This window comes from Typopeltis vanoorti, chromosome 10 (genome assembly GCF_054136105.1).
Source record: "Typopeltis vanoorti isolate ZY-2024b chromosome 10, IOZ_Tvanoo_1.0, whole genome shotgun sequence".
NCBI lineage: Eukaryota > Metazoa > Arthropoda > Arachnida > Uropygi > Thelyphonidae > Typopeltis > Typopeltis vanoorti.
The window spans coordinates 81,580,075-81,600,911 of NC_143558.1; the positions used below are offsets into that span (position 1 = coordinate 81,580,075).

Genomic DNA, 20,837 nt, shown 5'->3' on the forward strand with positions numbered 1-20,837 from the left:
AATCAATTGTTTCAGTGTCTGTTATTTCTAATTAGACGAACAAAATTAAAGATGCCAACAATTTATATTCTTGTTTAATCCTTTATCCAGGTGTAAGCAAACAAGTTTTGCACATGAAGTATCTTCACAACTAGGCTACTTGTGTATAAAGGCTAGTGACTTCACATTAATTGCCTTAGTGTTATTATTATTATTGTTATGAGCAACTCCAAGGACTCATCGAGGGAGGCCCTAAACATGTCAAGAACTATTCAGCATTCACACAATATCTGTCATACTTTGGTTTGAATTCATTCACTGTTGTGGCAAACAGACTCTGGCAATCTGTTCCATTTATTCACCACTCTAAAAGCAAAACACCTAGTCCTGATACCCTTGCTAACTACATTCTTGCTCATTTTCCAAGGATGTTCTCTAGTTCTCCTACCACTAGACCTGTTCTGAAAAATCTCCTCTGTATTAATCTTGTAAAAACTCCAGTAATTTGTATGTCTCGATCATATCACCCCATTTCTGCTTGCTAACCAATTTCTGTAAGACACTAATCTTCAACCTGTCCTCATAAGGTTCATTCCATAGACCTGCTACCATCTTGGTCACTCTCCTCTGGATCCTCTCCACCACCTCATCCCCAAGTAACTCAGGTGATCAGATTTGCATGCAGTAGTCAAGATGGGGTCTTACCAAGGCTCTATAAGGAAATGTAATAACCTACTTTTCAGGGGGTATGCTTCAGTAACCAAGTAATCTGATGAGCTGCTTTAGCCACTTTTGTAATATACCTTCTAAACTGTAACTTCCTACCACCCCAGATCCATGGCTTCATCAATTTCCTGGAGTACAGTTCCATCAATGCAGTACTCACACAGCTGGTAATTTTTCCAGAATGCATAACCTTACACTTTGCCACATTAAACTGACATCCATTCTCCTTTATTCATACTGCCAGTCTGTCTAACTCATCCTGCAAACTTTTAACATCATCTGTAGTAACTATTGCTCTACCCAATTATGCATCATCTGCAAACAACTGAATACTTTTTCTCAGATCCTTTCCTATATTGTTAATGAACAAGTTAAATAGTAGTCGCCCAAGAACAGGGTCCTGTGTTATGCCACTAGTCACATGCTTTCTATTGGCCTCCACTCCTGAATAAACTACTTTGATATCTCTCTATCAACCACCCTCTTATCTGGTTGATCAACTTTATATACATCCCTGTGTGCTGCAATTTACTAATTAGAATTCCATGTGGTATCCTGTCGAAAGCTTTTGCAAAATCGAGTGGTGTTACTGTAAACCTATTACCATTATCCAACTCGGCTGTCATTGTATTATAAAACATGAGCAGGTTACTGAGGCACAATCTTCCCTTCACAAAACCATTTTGTCCCTCATATAGTATCTCATTTCTGTCTGTCCATTCCTGTATTTTGCTCTTGACCAACTTCTCCAGTACCTTTACTACAACTCTTGGTATGTTGACTGGTCAGTAATTTGCTAAATCAGTTTGGAGCCTCCTTTATGCAATGGAACTATTTTCCCCCTCTTTCCACCTCCTCAGCACTAACCCAGACCCAAGACTTAGATTAAACGACGTGGTCAAGGCACTGCCAATTCCATAGCACCTTCCCATGAAACTTGTGCAGGTATACCATCTAATCCCATAGCTGTATTTACATCATGGTTCTGTAATATGCTTTGCATTTCCAGCTCATTTACCTCAGTTTCCACATAAGCCTTTACCTCTCTTGTTACTGCAGTGTCTTCTCCATGTGGATGATATATTCTTGCAAAGTGTTCACTTAATAATTCTACTATTTCTCTTGATTCAATTAGCTCTCTACAATTAGCATTCATTAAAATCATTCTGCCATAAACATTCTTCCTTTTACTTGCAACATGCCAAAAGAACTTTTGGGATTATTTTTGGCCTGCACTGTTAATTTCCTTTTTTATTCTGCTTTTGCCTTTCTGAACAAACTGGTTACCCTTCTGGCCTGTGCTTTGTACTGCTCATGTGTCTGCTGGTCACCTTTCTCCTTTAATTCCTTCCACAATTTTTTCTTTTTTTGTAGCTCCAGCTTAATGATTGTATTCATCATTAAGCTTTACTCCCATGTGATTTTATTATTCTGATTCTAGGTATGCAAATCTAACATTACATCCCTCTAAAAACTCCTTTACCACTTCCCATGCATGATTGGCACTCAGCCTTGTAGTTTCACATGTCATGACGCTGATCCAAGCAATTTCCTAAGCTAGTCATATTTATCAACCTTGTAATTCCACATATATCTCTACACCTCATCCTAACTGAAAATTTCATACATTTAGCCACCTCCCAGGTCAAGACTGCATGATCACTCTCACCAGTTGGTGGCATTGTGGTCATGTTGGTTATTATGGTAATTATTCCTTAGTAACTGCATAAATTTCATTTTCTTCCTCCTATGTGGCCTCTTCTCCTTCCAATCCAATCTCCTTCCAATGTTCCCATAGCTGAAGTCCTCCATAATAATTACCTGCCCTCCACTTATCGGGCTTATTGGTCTATAGAAGCATCCAACTCTATATTTTGCTCTGCTGGCCACTATCTCATGCTAGATGGCCTCATATGTGCTATTTTCAGTGGCCTGCAGTTGCACTTCTACTCTTTGGTTGCAGTTCATCGGCTATCATCAATAATAATTCTCCCCTATCCTTTTCTCTCTATCCTCCCTGAACACACTATATCCTTCACATTCAATCCCACTAACTATGATCATCTGTCAGCCATGTCTCACTAATGCCAATAATCTTTTGGCCAGGATGAACAATGCCAAAAAACTCCTTCCCATTGTTCCAAATGCTCCTGGCATGAGTGTACATAAAGTGCAAAAAGCCCATTAGGTTCACTGCTGTCCTGATGCTTTATACTAATGCAATGTATCCCATAATGCAAAACACACATCCTTCTGAGTACTGTGAAGTCGCATTATACACATTAATGTGAACTCACTATTAACCTGCATATATAAGTAGCCTAGTTGTGAAGATACTTCATGTACAAACTTGTTTCCTTACACTTGGATAAAGGATTAAACAAGAATATAATTTCTTGGCAGCTTTAATTTAATTTATGACCAATTGAAGAAACTGTCAACAGTTATATGAACATTGAACCCTTACCCTGACATCTGATTATTTCAGTCAGCTGAATTCTTCTCCTTCCTCTAGACCAGATGCAATGTACTTTGCTATATACTAGAAATGATTAAGAAGTTTTTAATTAACTGATGAATCTGTCATGCATTGCAGTTACTAAAATAAATTTATTACAGTGTGACTCTGGTTCAGTAGTTCAAGGTTAAGTATATAAAAGAAGAGCAGAATTTTTATTTTATTATTATTTTTTTGTTGTATGTATATTTTACAATTCCTTATTTGTTACTCACCTATACTTCTCATACTTTTATTTTATGCTTTTCTAAGCTTATTTGACTGAGATTGAGATAAGCATTATTGAGAGAGAAAAAAAAGCATGTTAGCTGATGTTGACATACTTGTTGGAAATCATACTCTAGTTGATCCAGAAGTTTATCAGTTATGGCTAGAAGGAAATACTGGTAAGTTATCTATTTATTTGTCATTTTATTTTCTGTTCTGTCAATAAACGTAAATTAGAAATATAGATGATTCTGGATACTTCTGTAACTTATTGCTTTTAGTGACATAACTATCATTCATCTTAAGATGTTACTCACAAATTTTTTTTATTCGCTGTGGTGATTATTGAAATTTGTAAATTTTCAGTGGGGGTTGTAGTATGTAGGTTTCTGCTTTCAGTAAAGGATTTATGACTGAGAATGTTTCCTAAAGCAAGCCATATTTTAGTACATTACCAACTACAAGCTGCTAAACAGGAACTTGTCATTCACTCTGTTACCGAATTAAAACAGATGATCTCTTCCACTTAGTACTGATTTGCTAGATATTATCTCAAAACAATCGATGCGTTACTTAAAAAAAAAATTGTCCAGTTGTAAGTTTTATTATATTATTATTATTATTAATACATGATACCTCCAGGGAGTCAAAAGACTCATCGAGAGAGGGCACCTGCTCTACAACTTTGTCTCCACCATTCAATCCGCCAACTGACCGCAACTACACCAATGCCATCTACCACCGACCACCACTAGTATTTCCACAGACAATCACAAACATCCATGCCCACAGCGGGATTCAAACCTGGAGCCTTTTGGCTGGAGAGCGGATATGCTAACCACTCAGGCAGCCAGGCAGATTTTTTTTTGGGGGGGGGGGGAATAAATATCTCAGGAAACCTTTATCTGAAACTCGAGTTCTGGCTAAAGGATGCAACTTTTGCTATTGGAACAAAATGTATTTGTATTACTGACTTCATGTGCTGTCTCTTTTTTTATCATTGAAGCAATAATGCTAACAAGACATTTGTCCCTTAATAATTCCAAAAATTCCATCCCTTACTACTACATGTAGTTTCCTCTTCCCAATTTATACTGCTGTAGTTAAAATCTCCCATAACAATCATTCTTTTTGTACTTGTCAAGCTCAGCTGCATAAACATCTCCTGCTCTTCACCCTCTATACTACCTGGTTTATAGCAACACCCACTGCCTATCTCCACTTCACACCATATGCTCTCAACAGGGCTGGCCTTCTCTATAAAGGGGCTCAAGTGCAAGAAACATTTTGGGGCCCTAAAATATTTTTCAAAGGTAAAAATTAAAGGATTCAAAATAAATGTATTGTAAATCCTCTTACCTGCAAATGATTTTGGCACAGGAAAACAAAAAAAAAAACACATTCGAAATATAACAGGTTAACATAACGTTTACTAAACACAAAACAAAAGTATTAAATAATTAAAATAAATAAATATTTAACACAAACAAAAGTATCCTGGCTCACCAACTAGCGCACAATAATTATTTACAATTAATTATTATTTAAAGTAATAAAAAAATAATTTAAGCACATAAAAAAATAAATAGGTTTACTATTTAGGGCCTAGTTTACTAATATGTATATTGTGTATTTATTTAAATATGCGATTTTTTTTTTTTTTTTTTTGCTATGTCATTAATCATTTCCGAAAAATTACAATTTTTGGCAATTTCCTTTTCGATGCTTAATATAGCAAGTGCATTTAAGCGTTCTTCGCACATACTTGAACAAAGATAATTCTCTATCAATTTTAATTTGCTAAAAGAACACTCTGCACTTGCTATAGTAACTGGTAACGTAAAGAAAATTTTCAATACAGTTAGCACATTTGGAAATAGTTATTTACATCTTTACTATAATATTTTACAAAATCCCTTGAGTAGTTTTCTAGTTCATTTTTTTCTAATGTTTTTATATCAGTGATTAATTTAAAATAAGAAATAACATTGGTATATTTTTAAATCTCTCATCTATTTGTACAATAACAGTATCAATCACAACGTTGAAAAAGTGATATCTAAATTCCTCTATTGGATTTAGTAAAACTTCATCTTCTGCTAGTTCGGAAAATAATCTTTTTTCTTTTTCGAATTCTTTTTTCAGGGAAGTCTTTGGAAATATTCAAGTTTCGTGCTATCATTTTTGTGTCGTCTAAAAATGTGTTAAATTTTGATCTTAAGTTTTGGATTTCGTTTTTAATTTTATTCACTAAATTAAAAGTAGAGTCAAGAATAATTGTTTTTGCTTGAAATAGTTTGTTGATACTATTAATTTTTGACAATATTGTAAATCACACCAATAAGCTTAAAATAAATGGCATTTCTTGTAATGAATCTAGTAGACTTTTAGCTTCGGATACTGCTGTGTTATCGTTAATTGCACCAATAAATTCTTCTAAGGCATTATAAATTTGTTCAAACTGTGTATACACTGCTTTGACTGCGTCTACTTTGGCTTCCCATTGAGTATCACATAATGGTTTAAGCGTAAGTTTAAATGCTTTTGTATAATTTCCCACCTTTTTGTAGATGCAGAAAATACTCAGTATGAATGTTGCAATATTCCAAAAAAATTTTTACAATATATATACTACTGGAAGCAGCATCACAAATTAAAAGAATGTGATAAGCAAGGTACATAAACTGCATGAGGGTTTTAAACTAATTATTCTAGATTGTACGCCTTTATATGTTCCCTTCATATTGCTACCGTTATTGTATGCTTACCCTCTACAATTCGTAATATCTAAATCAAGCTCACCTATTCTTTTTAAAAGCAAATTTGCTAGTCCTTCACCAGTCACATCAATTACTTCAATAAATCCTATAAATGACTCATTATAATTAATTTTTTGTCTACAAATTTACATATCTAATAATTATTGAAGTTTGTTCCTTCTGAGAAATATCAGGAGTACAATCCATTTGGATACTGTAATATATAACTGCTTTTATATCATCTTTAATTTTATTAAGTACTTCATTACCTAATGCAGCAATAATTTCCTCTTGAAATCTATGCGTCAAATGATGCACAATTCTTTTTTTTTCGTATTTTTAATTCTGTTTACATGATCCATTAGCACAGGATCATATTTACTTAATAATTCTATTAAACTTAAAAAATTTCAATTATTCGGCATTCCTATTGTTTCATGGGATCCTCGAAATGACAGATTATTACTTGCTAAAAATAGAATTACATCTACAATTCTTTGGAATAGTAATTTTAGACGTTCCATTTCTTTATTTATGTTAATTTGATTTGTTCTGTCAACAGTTGAACATAAATTAAGCCTTTTTAATAATTCTTGCCAAGCAATAAAAGAATTAAAGTGACCAACAGAAAGCTCATGATCTCGAATTACAGATGACAGTTTTCTCCATTTATTAAAACTATATATAAATCCTGTTGATTGATCTTTTCCTCTTCTTTTGAAAATAATACACAACAAAAGCAAAATACTGAGTCTTGAGCTTTTCAGTAAACTAACCAGCTGTGCAGCTGAGTTTCACCATTTGGCATTTTTTTTAAATAGTACGATGTAGAAAATTATCTATTATTATTATTACTATTATTATTGTTCCGGACAACTCCAAGGAGTCGACAGACTCATCGAGGGAGGCCCTAACATCATGTCAAGAACAACTATTCGACATTCACACAGTATCTATCATACCTTGCCTTGAACTCATTCACGGTCGTAGCACCCACAACAGACTCTGGAAGCTTATTCCACTCATTCACTACTCTCCAAGTAAAAAACCTAGCTCTAACACCCTTGTCAACCATGCTCTTGCCCAGCTTCCATTCATGGCCCCTAGTCCTCCCACCACCAGTCATATTTTCAAAAATATCTTCTGGATCAATCTTATAGAAACTCTTCATTAATTTGAATGTCTCAATCATATCACGCCTCCTTCGCCTATCGACCAATTTCTACAACCCACAAATCTTCAACCTATTCTCATAAGGTTCATTCCACAGACATGCTATCATCCTGGTCACTCGTCTCTGGTTCCTCTCCACTTCCTCCCCATCACGAAGAAACCCTGGTGCCCATAACTGGGCACAGTAGTCCAGATGGGGTCTTATCAAGGCTCGATACAGAGGAACAATAACTTGTTTGTCTCTGCATGTTAAAGTATTTTTTCAGAAGCCAAGTGATTTGGTGAGCTGTTTTAGTCACTTTTGCAATGTGCCCCCTAAACTTCAATTCCCTATCCACCAACACTCCCAAATCCCTGGCCTCATCAATTTCCTGGAGTACGGTTCCACCAATGCGATATACTGCTGCTATTCTCTTCATCCCAAAGTGCATAACCTTACACTTTGGCACATTAAATTGACATCCATTTTTCCTAGCCCAGTCCTCCAAACTATCCAAATCATCCTGTAAAATTTTGACATCCTATGCACTCATAATTGCTCTACCCAACTGCATCATCAGCAAACAAGTGAACACTTCCTCTCAAATCCTTTCCTATATCATTGATGAACAAATTGAAATGCAGTGGTCCAATAACAGAGCCCTGTGGCACTCCACTAGTCACAAGACGTCTTTTAGACTCCATTCCTGAATAAACTACTCTCTGGTATCTCTCCTTCAACCACCCTCCTATCCATCTCACCAACCCTATATCTATCCCCATCTGCTCCAGTTTACTGATTAGGGTTCTATGTGGCATCCTATCAAAAGCCTTGGCAAGGTCCAGTAGTATTACTGTAATCCCATTACCATTATCCAGTTCAGCCGTCACTGTGTTTCATATAAAACGTGAGCAAGTTACTGAGGCATGATATACCCTTCACAAAACCATGTTGTCCCCCATACAATATCCCATTTTCATCTGTCCAATCCTGTATTCTTTTCTTGACTAATTTCTCTAAGACCTTGACAGTGATTCCTGATATGTTAATCGGTTGGTAATTTACAACAGCAGTCTTGGAACCACCTTTATGCAGTGGAACTATTTTCCCCTCTTTCCACCCCCTCGGGACTAACCCAGACCCGAGACTCAAATTAAACAAAATGGTCAACGGTACTGACAATTCTTTAGCTGCTTCTCGTACAACACGAGCTGGTATACCATCCAATCCCACAGATGTATTGACATTGAGGTTATGCAATAGACTACTCACCTCCACTTCATTCACCACAATTCCCGTATAATCTACTGGTACATTCATTTCTGCAATGTCACCACCTGGATGATATATTCTTGCAAAGTGCTCACTCAGTAACTCAACTATATCAACTGATTCAGTTACCTCCCTACCATAGGCATTCTTTAAAATTATTCTGCCATGTACATTTTTTCCTTTTACTTGCTACATATCTAAAAAACTGTTTAGGATTCTCTTTAGCCTGCATGGCCAATGTTCTTTCGTAATCCTTTTTTGCTTTTCTTACCACACTTGTTACCCTTCTGGCCTGCGCTTTATACTGTTTGTGTGCCTGCCGGTCACCTTTCTCCTTAAATTCCCTCCATAGTTGTTTCTTTTTTTGCAGCTCAAGCTTAATGGTGTTATTCATCCATTTAACCCCTACTTGATTTATTATTCGGACTCTAGGTATACAGTCAGCCATTGCTTCATGCAAACACTTCTTAACTACCTCCCATGCACTATCGACTTCTAGTCCTTGCAGTTGTACATGCCATGGCACTGAACCAATCAAACTCCTAAGCTTGTCATACTTTCCAGCCCGATAATTCCACATGTACCCTGTCTTAATTGAAAATTCTATACCTTTAGCCACCTCCCAAGTCAAGCCCCTATGATCACTTTCACCGATTGGTGGCAGTGTGGTCATATTTGTTACAGCCAAATCCTCAGATGTAATTACTATGTCAAGCACTCTCTGACCCCTAGTATTTTCCATTACATGCTGTCGCAGATAGTTATTCCTTAATAACCGCATAAAACCCAATTCCTTCCTCCCGTGTGTCCTCTCCTCACTCCAATCAATGCGACCATAGTTGAAATCTCCCATAATAATCATCTTCCTTCCACTCATTTCTTCTATTTGCTTGTGCATACTGTCACCACCATCTTTTCCATCACCTGGTCTATAGCAGCACCCAATTGTATATGATCTACCTTCAACATTCTTAACGAATGCATCTTGATGATGTTGTTTAGGTCCAGTTTTAACACAAAATAATCTAAATTTATCAGTTATAATATTTGGCCACAAACCTGGATCATTTATATTCACTTGATCACCATGGTTATTATTGTTTTCATCGTTATTTGCTGTATCCAAAATGTTTGTATAATCGGACGCATCTTTTTCAACGAATCCCACAGTTTCTACATTTTCATTGAAAATTTGTATAACTTGTTTGGAGTTTCCTTCTTCAGTTGAAGTTTGAATCGCAACTGCTGAAGTCGTAGCAATTTCGTTGTCAGATTTATTTTGTAGCCATGAAAACAGATCTACTTGTGACTTTTTGAGATTTTGCTTTTCTTTTTTCTTTTCTGCTGATTTCCTTTTTTTGACACCCAGAGGGATACTTTCTTGGTATGGACGTTATGGGTTAGGCTTTGCCTGTCGAATAAGTAAATAATATTAAATATTTTTATCCCATGAATTAACAAAAAGTTAAATATGTACATACTTTTTACAATATTACAAAATTTTAGAAACACTCAAGGAATGTGTTTATTTTTTTCATTTGTTTACTGCAGTGTATCAGTTTCACTCTTATCTATTACTGTTAACTGAGTTGAAATTAATGTAGTTGAGATCTAATCATGTGCAGACAACACTTCATAATCCTGAATATTGATAATACGTTTCACATAGCTTTATAAATAACTTACCGTATTTACTGGAATATAGCTGGTCCTCGCGTATAACTCGCACCCTTGATTTTACTTTGCGAAAATAAAAAATTGAAAAGTTTTGCATAACCTCGCATAGAAAAAAAAAGTTTAATCACGTTCACTTCGTGGCAATAGATCCCGTGGCAAACCACGTGCCCTCCATACTAGCCAATACATCTGCAAACGCAAATAAAAACAGGTCGTTTTATTGTATCACTGAATAAGGTACAAACATTTGCAGTCTGTGTAATATATTTCTCAACAAATAGTGCAATTAGAGACAGCTGGGATAAAAATGGCTAACTAATGAATCGCATGTCCCTTCCCCCAAAAACTATGCTATTTAGCCGCAAGCAAAACTGGCAAACACTAAAAACTAGATGTGTGGGAGTCTGTCCCCCCCAGCTCAAATGCAGAGCAACAATAAAAATCAACAAAAAGTGTTAAAATTCATAAACGTGTTAAAGCTGGGAAATATATAGGGAATATTGTTTTGGCACTTTCAGATATTGAATTTGGTTGAAGAGAATTAGCATTTCAATTCAAAAATTGTCTGCTGACTTTTATCTTTGACTCGCGTGATCTTTTGTTAATTCCGCACCAATCATATGCACGTATCTTTACTAGCCTAGTACCATGGCTGTCTGTTCATTAGTCGTTCGTGAAGGATTGTTCATTAAGTATCTCAAGTCTTGTAAATTACTGCTAATTTTTGCTTGAAATAATGGGAAAGCAGATGGTGCTATTTGGGTAGGATGCACACAAGAAACTGCTCTCTAGGCAGGAAATAGCAATTGCAATATATGCGGAGATTTTACGGGAAAAACTGAAAACTTTAGTTTCCGAAAATCAATGTAAAGGAAATTTGCTTTTATATCTAATAAGTTAAACATATTAATTGACAATAAATACTTCCAATCCATATTTTAATGACTTATGATTTAATAAAATCCAAATACAAATACACTTTAGAAAATGGATATGTTCTTTGCGAAACATGAAAAGATATATCAAATGATAGTAAAGATATATCACGCCATGTCTGGATACCTGACGAATAATGCAACAACTGAACTGGACAAAACTTGTACATCAGTATATCATGGAGATATATCGATGGCTTGGAAATAGGATGTTTGTTTCTAATTTTCTTATTACTTATTATTATGAAACAGTTGGTAGAGTTTAATTGATTATTGCATTTTTATTTGGTATAGCTGTAATTAAGAAAATTATATATTATATTAAGTTAAAATATGTGTCAGAGAAGATGTTTGAAATGTATTTTTTAATTTAATTATTTTTTAAGATGAGCCCTGGGTTGCTTGCCGGAAAAAAGTCATTGGCGTGCCACGTTTGGAAGGCATGTTAAGGGTTGCCCACCCCTGCTCTAGACTAACCATATATAAAGATTATAATAAATATTTTTTCAACGATTTCGATAACGAGCCAAATGATATAAATGTGTAACAGATTAGAAAAAAATGAATGATGAATCAGGCATTTTAGGGTAAAAACGAAATCATGTTTGTTAATTTTTATACACTGTATAAACTCATCAAAAGGGTTAAGCAAAAACTCTAATATAATAGAGAAACACAGAGATATTATTATTACCAGGGCCCCTAAAATCCTGTTGATGAAATCCCTTTAGTAAAATTAGAAGAAGAAAAATAAATAAATAAAAAATACGTTTCCGCAAATGTGTACTGACTGTGCCCACTCGATCATGGGGCCCGGGTGCCTTGCACCCATCGCATCCCCGAGATGGCCAGCCCTGGCTCTCAAAACCAACAGTACCATTGCTGGCCATATCCTACAGTCTGAGAGGACATAACTCATCACTTATTTCACCATTTGCTTTTCTTATCCTGCTGAAAAATGTTATAATGGAATGACAACACTTTAATCTCTGCTGGTCAGCATCCTTCTCAGTATTGCAGCACTCCTCTGGGTGTTACCTTTACCTTTCCCCCCTCCCCTTATAAATTTCATTTCTGCTGCTATTATAATATGCTAATCCCGTACTTTGTCAAAATTTTACTTCTATAGAGTAGTGTTAACATAGGATAATGTATTATAAATTTTAATGTAATCTATACCAGGTTAGGTTTAAGATTATATCACAGAATTTATTGTTAGACTGTGATAGAGTGGAAATTTATGAATTCCTATCTTATCACAGTCTAACATGCTTTTCCAAACAAAAGAATGAGATAAATACAATAAATTGCCTCTAAGTGTAGAATAAGTATTATGTATATATAAATCAAGTGTGTTCTATTATGAAAAGGTTAAATAAGTATGTATTTTGTGCCATTCACGAATGTGGTTAATTTGATATTGAAGGTATAAAACAGTAACAGAGCAATATGAAAGTTCATATATAAAAGAGTTATGGAATGTAAGCACATATTCAACAGTTGGGGGGGGGGGTCAAGTCCAAAGGTTACGGAGTTGTAACGTGAGAGAGCGGCTCGCCCAAGTAAACAGGGTGACGTCAGCGTACGTGCAATAAGCAGGGCAGAGAATGGACGCCATGACGTAATAGCAAGTGTGAGTTGGCCGGACATCGAAAGGGGCGAGAATCAGCGAGAAGAATAGGGGAAATATAAGGGTCATGCGACCCTGTAACAAGCCCTTTATTTGTTCCTGGATTTTCCTGGTGTGTTCATCTTTCGTGGCGGCGTGGGGTGCGAGTGCCTCGATGTCAGACGGTCCCAATGGGCAGTCGCGGGTCTTGGTGGCCGTATTCGCCGCAAAAAGAAGCAAGTCCGGCAGTCCACAGAAGGCCTGTTCCTGTGAACCTACGAAGCACTAAAGAATCCAAAAGGGAAGATAAGTAAACTTTGTTTGTGTTATACTGAATAGGAATGAAAAAGAACATAATGTGTCACGTTAATATGTTATGGAAAAAGAACATTAATGATCTGGGATAGGATTGTATTGCTAGGATTTTAGAAGAATATTGATTTTACCTTACTATCTGTCGTTGTGTTAAGTTCGCCTTTATATTGAATGAGGTTAAGGATATGTTAGAGTAAAGAATTGGCATAATATAAAGAGATTGTGAAAGATATGAATGTTATCTTGTGTAGTCTGACAGAGCTACGGAATTTTAGATTGATTGTGATAATAGTACATGACTAATGCATTAGCGAAGGTTAATATAATTCTTACTTTAGGAAGCTACTGTATAATATTTTATAAGTGTAATAGTAGTGTTTGAATTTTATATACCTTGTCTGAAACTCCCTTAAGATGGGATTTAATTTAGTGTTATTATGTGTATCAACTTTGAGTACAATAAACCTTGCTTTTGATTCTAACAAAGACTTTCTGTGATTTCTGGAATCTGATGCACCGCTTATAAAATATTAATGCGAACCTATGCAGGATATTAAAAGGGATATTTGAAAAGAGTAAATTTTGGTCACGTCTGCAGTGTTGATAGGTATCATTAAGTACTGTCCAGAGATTACCTCTTGGTTGTTAATGTTTAATAATCTAATAGCGCTAAGTGGCGCAGCGAAACAAATAAATTTCTTGATGTTTTACTAGAGGAAAATCTTAGACACTCTGATACTCTGGTACTGCCTCTATCTCGAGGAAATTCCATTGTCCCTCAGAGGTACCACGTGCTACCCGATAGTGTATTATGGAGATAAAGCAACAAAGGTTAAAATAGTTGTGGACAAGAATAGGATACAACATAAATGGTGGTAGGATATTGATAGAATAAGGTTAATATAGAAGAAGGTTTAGGTTAGAAAAGATAGAATAAAATATACAACCGTTGTACAATAAAAGGTTAAAATAGTTGTGAACAACTATTTTAACAAAGAATTGGAATTGGACACAACATTATTACACCTGTTATTTTTAGGTATTTTGTAATTTTCATATTAATGTTCTTTTGATATGAAATTATTCATCCTAATTAACAGAATTAACTTGTTCCAAAATTTGGTTATTTATCGTTGTTTTACTTTTAATTGGATCTTGACTTTTAAAAGGCATTGTTTTTGTTGGATGTTTTTCACTTGGTTCTACTATACATTAAAGATACCAAGAAATTATATACTTGTTTTAATCCTTTATCCAAGTGTAAGCAAACAAAATCTGCACCCAAAGTATTTTCAGGACTGGGGCAACTCGTATAAAGCTAATGACTTCACATCACTTGCCTTTGTATCCCATAATGCAAAGCACATTTCCTTGCAGACATGTATAATGCTATGCATTATTGGAAGGGTCACTACCCAGACCGGTTTCCCCCTGTTTAAGTGCTGGGATTACCTCTCCAAAAACTCGTGAGATCCCCCAACAATGAGCAACCTGAAGGATCAAAACTCAGTGTTGTTCCCCTCAGTAACAGGCTCACCCTGTCATTGAGAAGAACTCTCAGCATTTGGCTCTACCCAGTGGCAGGCCCACCCCACCACCACCAAGCAGAACCGTTTATATTTCATCTGAGGAGTAACAGCAATAGCCATGCCTCAGTTAACTTCATTGACTACAGCATTGCCATCCATCACCCAAGCTTCCAACCAGTTTTGACCTTTATTGAGGTCTTGTCAGTGGGAGCCAGACCCAGAGGTGATACTGAAGTAATATTTTCCTATAAGAGTTGGCAAAAGGTGTCGACCTTATTATTAAATTACTCTGGATTAGAGAAAGTTGTTGGAAGTATTTTCACATGGTTATGCTATACAATAAAGATATCAAGAAATTATATACTTGATTTAATCCTCTATCCAAGTTTAAGCAAACAAAGTGTGTGCCTGAAGTATTTTCAGGACTGGGACAACTTGTATAAGGAAGCTTTGACTTCACATCATATCTTTAATGTATAGTATAACCAAGGTAAAAAAGCCTCTGGGTTTGGCTCCCACTGGAGAGATCTCAATAAAGTGGGAGCCAGACCCAGAAACTGGTATGGGTAGTGATCCTTCCCATAATGCATAACATTATACATGTCTGCAAGGAGATGTGCTTTGCATTATGGGATACTAAGGCAGTGATGTGAAGTCTTAGCTTCCTTATACGAGTTGCCCCAATCCTGAAAATACACCAGGTGCAAACTTTGTTTGCTTACACTTGGATAAAAGATTAAACCAAGTATATAATTTCTTGATATCTTTAATGTATGGCATTGTTTTTGATTTTTCTTGATTATCATTTCAAAATCTTCATCATCACCATCAATTTCCTGATATATTTACCCTCAAGGGGTGTACAGGATATGATAGTACTACTTGAAAAATTACATCATTACTAACTTCCTATCTACAATGTTCCTCAAAATCAATCTGTTACCTGTCAAGACAGGTAACAGATTGATTGAAGACTTCAACATTATGAGATGTTATATTTCTATTTTCTAAGGCACTTCTTATTGTATCAATTCACCTATATCTTGGACTTCCTCTGGGTCTTTTTTCTCCCAACCTGGCAGAGAACACTTTTTTTGCTAATCTTTCCCCTCCCATTCTGTTTAAGTGACCGTACCACCTGACATTAGCTCTGCTAATGCATTCCTGGATGCTGTCATTATCAAGTTCTTTCCTAATATCCTCATTTTAAATATGATATTGCCATTGATGCCATCTGTTCATGTCCCTAATCTTTCTCAGGACTCTCATATCTGCGGTCTCTAGTCTTTGGTCAAGTGTTTTACTTCTTACCCAGCTCTCAGATCCATAAGTTAAATTGGCTTGAATACCATCTTGTATACAGCTAACTTAGTGTTTTAGCTAATTTCTCTCTTATTCCATATAAATTTATTCAGTTGACTTCCTACCATACGAGCTTTGTTGATTTTATTGTAGCTGAAATATTTTCCTTGTTCTATAGATTCTCTAATTCACAATACAGTTGATATTTTCAGTTTTTCTGCCTATTTTCATTATCTTTGTCTTTTTAATGCTGACCTTCATACCATATCTATTACAACAGTTATTCACTTTAGTCAAGGAATCTTGCAGACTTGTAGTGGATTTATTTAAAAGTAAAACATCATCCGCATAAAGCAAAGAGCTGATTAACGTCTCCAATTTTGATATCAGGTTTAATACCACTTTCCTTCATAATGAAATCCATACAGATAATGAATAACAGAGGGGATAAAGTACATCCATGTCTGACACCAGATTAACATTAAACCACCTTCCTGTACTTCCTTCAATTCTAACTGCTGACTTACAACTCAAATAAAGACTAAGTATTGCGTGATATAATGCCCCATTGACACCATATAACTGTAGCATTTTGAATAGCTTCTCTCTTGGCAACTTGTCATATGCCTTTTACAGATCTATAAAACTAAAATACAGATCTTTGTTATATTCCCATGATTTCTCAACTATCTGTCATAACGTGAAAATCTGATCCTGACAGCCTCTATTTGGCTGGAATCCAGCATGTTCTTCACCAAGCTTCTCTTCCACAATCCTTTTCAGCCGTCTCTCAAGTATACTTGAATATATCTTACCAGGAACACTCAGTAGAGAAATTGTGTCTTGCACTTGCAACTTAACCGAGTGTCTTGCACTCGGTTAAGTTCCTAAGGGGTGGAAGAAGGGCAAGATTATGCCACAGCATAAAGGAGGTGATCGAACTCAAACATCAAACTATAGGCCTATCTGTGTGTCAAGTGTTGTGGTTGAGTTGTGAAGAAGCTTGTGAGAACTAGGATCCAGAGTTGGGTTGACAACAATAGTATTATCTTTGATGGACAACATGGATTTGCTAAGGGGAGGTCATGTTTTAGTAATCTACATACTTATTACAATAAAGTGACTGCTTCCTTGATATTAGATTAGTGCATTGGATCGGAGACTGCTATCTGATAGGTATGAACAAGTTGTGTATAGGGGGGGGAGCGATATCCAGGAAAAGGAAAGTCACTAGTGGAGTGCCTCAGGGGTCTGTTTTGGGGCCATTACTGTTTAACAATTATATTAACGATATAGGTGAAGATTTGGATGGAGATATTCAGTTGTTTGCAGATGAACCATGAAGAGTAGTGAAGATGTTGTGGCCTTACAAGAATAAATTGAGTGGTTGGGCACGGGAATGGTGGATGTAAGTTCAGTGTTGCAAAATGTAAGATTTTAAAATTTGTAAAACAAAGATAGGATGCAGAATTTATGCTTGGTGAGGATATATTGTTGGAGGTGGAAGAAATAAGAGATCTGGGGGTGATAGTGGATAAGCATCTGAAATTTAGGGGACACATAGCCAAAATTGTGAAGACAACACAAAGGCTTCTGGGAATGATGGGGAAGGACACTGACATGTAGAAGTAGGGAGATTCTTGTTCTGTTGTATAAGGCTTTAATTAGGCCACACAAGGACTATTGTGCTCAGATTTGGTCACCTGGTTTTCAGATGGATGAAGAGATGTTGGAAAGGGTCTAAAGGCGATTGACTACAGTAGTTTCTGACCTTTGGAATGTCGAGTATGAGGAAAGATTGAGAAGATGTAATTTGCAGAGTCTGGTGGAAAGGAGGAAGAAGGGAGATATGATAGAGACCTACAAGTTGGTAAGTGGTTGTTATAGGATCAATGCTGGAGAAGTTCTACAGAAAATAGTGGGGGATCGGGGGAGAACCAGAGGTCTATCTGGTTCTCCCCCTGATACACCCTCTTTATACAGTATAAAGAAACTGTATAAAGTTTCTTTATACTGTATACTGTTCCCTGGAAACTGTATAAAGAAGGTGTGAGTAGGGGAGCGAGAGGGCAGGTTTTTTTCGTGCAGAGTTGTAAATGATTGGAATGCTTTGCCTGAGAGTGTGGTGTCTGCAAGGAGTTTGAATGTGTCTTTGGTGAGTCTTTGACTCCATGAGGTCTTGGAGTAATAATAATAATATATGAGTACTCCAATCATCTGGAATTCATCTCTCTGTCCAGGCGTTCTGAACTATGCAGTGCAGCCATTGTAAGACTTTTATACCTCCATTATTTTATTTAGTGTATGATGTACAGGTCTTGGAATAATATATACAAATCACATAAAACAGCATTAAAACAATTGTAAAAATCATATTAAAAGGGGTAACTAGGCTGAAATGATTAAACATCAAAATTAAGAATCAGGAGTCAGAGCTTAATCCTTAAATCCCGGATCCACTCCACGGATTCTGGGATCAGTTTAAAAAAGTCATCTTTAGAACCCGAGAATGAGTAGATAGGGCACTCAAGCACAATGTGATTGATAGTTTGGATCTATCTTCCGCATTCACAGTTTGGAGTATCGGACCAGTTCCATTTATGCAGGAGTTGCTTACATGTCCTGTTCTGATCCGATTTAAAGTGATCCATACATGTCTAGGGAGATTGAAGCCCTCCAGATGAGATTTCGGATTTGAAATAGGTATTTGAAGATTGCAGGTACATTGAAACCAATACTCTCCCCATGACTCGCATACATCGAAGTTCTGGTCATTTATTTGTATTGCACTCCTCCAGGCAGGGTGCCTGGATTTCAGTCTTTGTGAAGTATGGAAGGAAATGTCTTGGTGGAGGATAGGCAAGGAACTGTTTCCAAATATTTTTGTCCATAGTTTGCTTAATGCTTGAGTCTTGCAGAGCAAAGGAGGGGCTATATTACTAAGAGTTTTGAGCCAGTAGCCAGGAGTAGATCTTAAAGCTCCAGAGATTATCCTCATAGTTTGATTCAGCTGGACATCGACTAAAGAAGCGTGTGCGCTGTTCAGCCACACAGGAGCACAATGCTTTGCTGTAGAATAGACCAAAGATAGTGTGGTAGTACGCAGTGTGTTGGCATCAGCACCCCAAGAAGTACTAGCAAGTTCATGTGTTATATTATTACAAGTTTTTAATTTTTCAGCAATATTTTCTAGATGATATTTAAATGTCAAACTTCTGTCTAGGGTAACTCCTAGGTATTTTGGATGATTGTTAAATTTCACTTGTTTATTTCTGAAGTAAACTTTTGGGATATAGTTGGCCTGGATATTACTTAAATGAAAGGATGCTACTTCAGTTTTGTTCAGGTTAGGTTGTAATCGCTATCTTCCAAAGTATTCCTCCATACTTGGGCATTTCTAGTCGAATATTATCTACTCCTGCTTCTTTTACGCATTTCAGGTTTTTGATGGCCTTTTCTACTATCAAGTATGGATATGTATTCCTGACTGCATGCCTGTTCAGTGTTTTTTACCACTGTGCTATCATCACTGCTTGTTTCATTTAGCAATTTTTCTAAGTAATTACTCCATACTGTAAGGATATCCTTTTCTCCTGTTTTATGTCATCTTTATCATTTCCAATTCCTTCTACAGCACTCTTTCCTCCATTTCTGAGCTTCTTTAACAACCTTCATTTTATCTTGCCACCTTGTTGATATTTATTTTCTATGTTCTTACCAAAGTCCTTCCATAACTTTTGTTTAGTTAGTTTTACACAGTTTTTAGCTTTCTTACATTGTATTTCTCTAAGAGCACAAGCTGACTTGCTTGCCAGGAACTTTTGATATGCTTTCTTCTTTTCTTTCACTGTCTCTTGAATTTCTTGTGTCCACCATGGAGTTCTGATTTTTCTATTCTTGCAGACAACCTCACCACATGCCTCTCTGGCTGAATCAATCAATGTTTTCTTCAGGGCTTGCAGCTGAATCTCCAAGGTTTGGTTCCTGTTCTCAAACTCACATTTTTTCTTCAATCATGTTTGTGTATTTTAGTCTACAATTCACATCAGAGAGCTGCTCAACTTTTATTTGCTTTAAAACTTTCTTACATGTTATTCTTTGCAATATGAAATTCACTTTTATCCTGCTCAAGATTAAATGGTGATAACTTCCAATTACAAATCCTCTGTACACTCTGGTGTCCTGCACCAAGGAGAAAACATACTATCAACAATAACATAGTCAATGAGACTTTTCTTATTCCTTTCCTCTTCTCTCCATGTGAATTTGTGCACATTTTTATGTTGGAACATTGTGTTAGTAATAAAAGATGAAAATAATGAAAAGAGCTTTGCTCTTTTTTCCAAATTTTCCCAAAATATTTTTGTATGTCTGAAAATCATTTCCTGCTCTGCTATTTAGATTTCCAACAAGGACCAACTTTTCCTTTTTCATTGTGCCAGTTGCTTTCTCTAAAGCCTCAAAAAATTCCTCCACTTCTACCTTAGTAGAACCTTCTGTGGGACCATAGGCACAAATAAGTCTCATTGTCCAGTTCCCCATTCTCATATTTGCCCACATCTCTCTACTTGAGATTGCTTGCCCTTCAAGAAGATTAGCCTCATATTTAGTGTTGAATACTGTGGCTACTCCTTCTTTTCCTTGATTGTCATTGCCTGAATATAACATTTTGTATTTATTGCTCAGAAAGATCTCACCAGTTTTTGTCTTTTTTGTTTTGGTCACTCCTATTATGTTGATCTGGTACTTATCTAATTCCTCAGCTAGCTCCATTTCTTTGCCATTCAGGCTTCTTATGTTGATAGTACCGATCTTTAACTCTGGTGATGTTGAGTTGGGGTGTGCTTTCAGATTTG

The 20,837-nt window shown here is 36.1% G+C and overlaps 1 protein-coding gene across 1 annotated transcript in view; it reads left to right on the forward strand.

The window, feature by feature from the left end:
- Positions 1–212: 212 nt before the first annotated feature.
- Fibp (acidic fibroblast growth factor intracellular-binding protein) overlaps positions 213–20,837 on the forward strand; it is a 177,463-nt gene continuing 156,838 nt past the window's right edge. Inside the window, exon 1 of the mRNA XM_090398908.1 lies at positions 213–3,609. Within this exon, the coding sequence (XP_090255034.1) occupies positions 3,525–3,609 (85 nt within the window). The 5' untranslated portion in view covers positions 213–3,524. The remainder of the gene's footprint in view (positions 3,610–20,837) is intronic.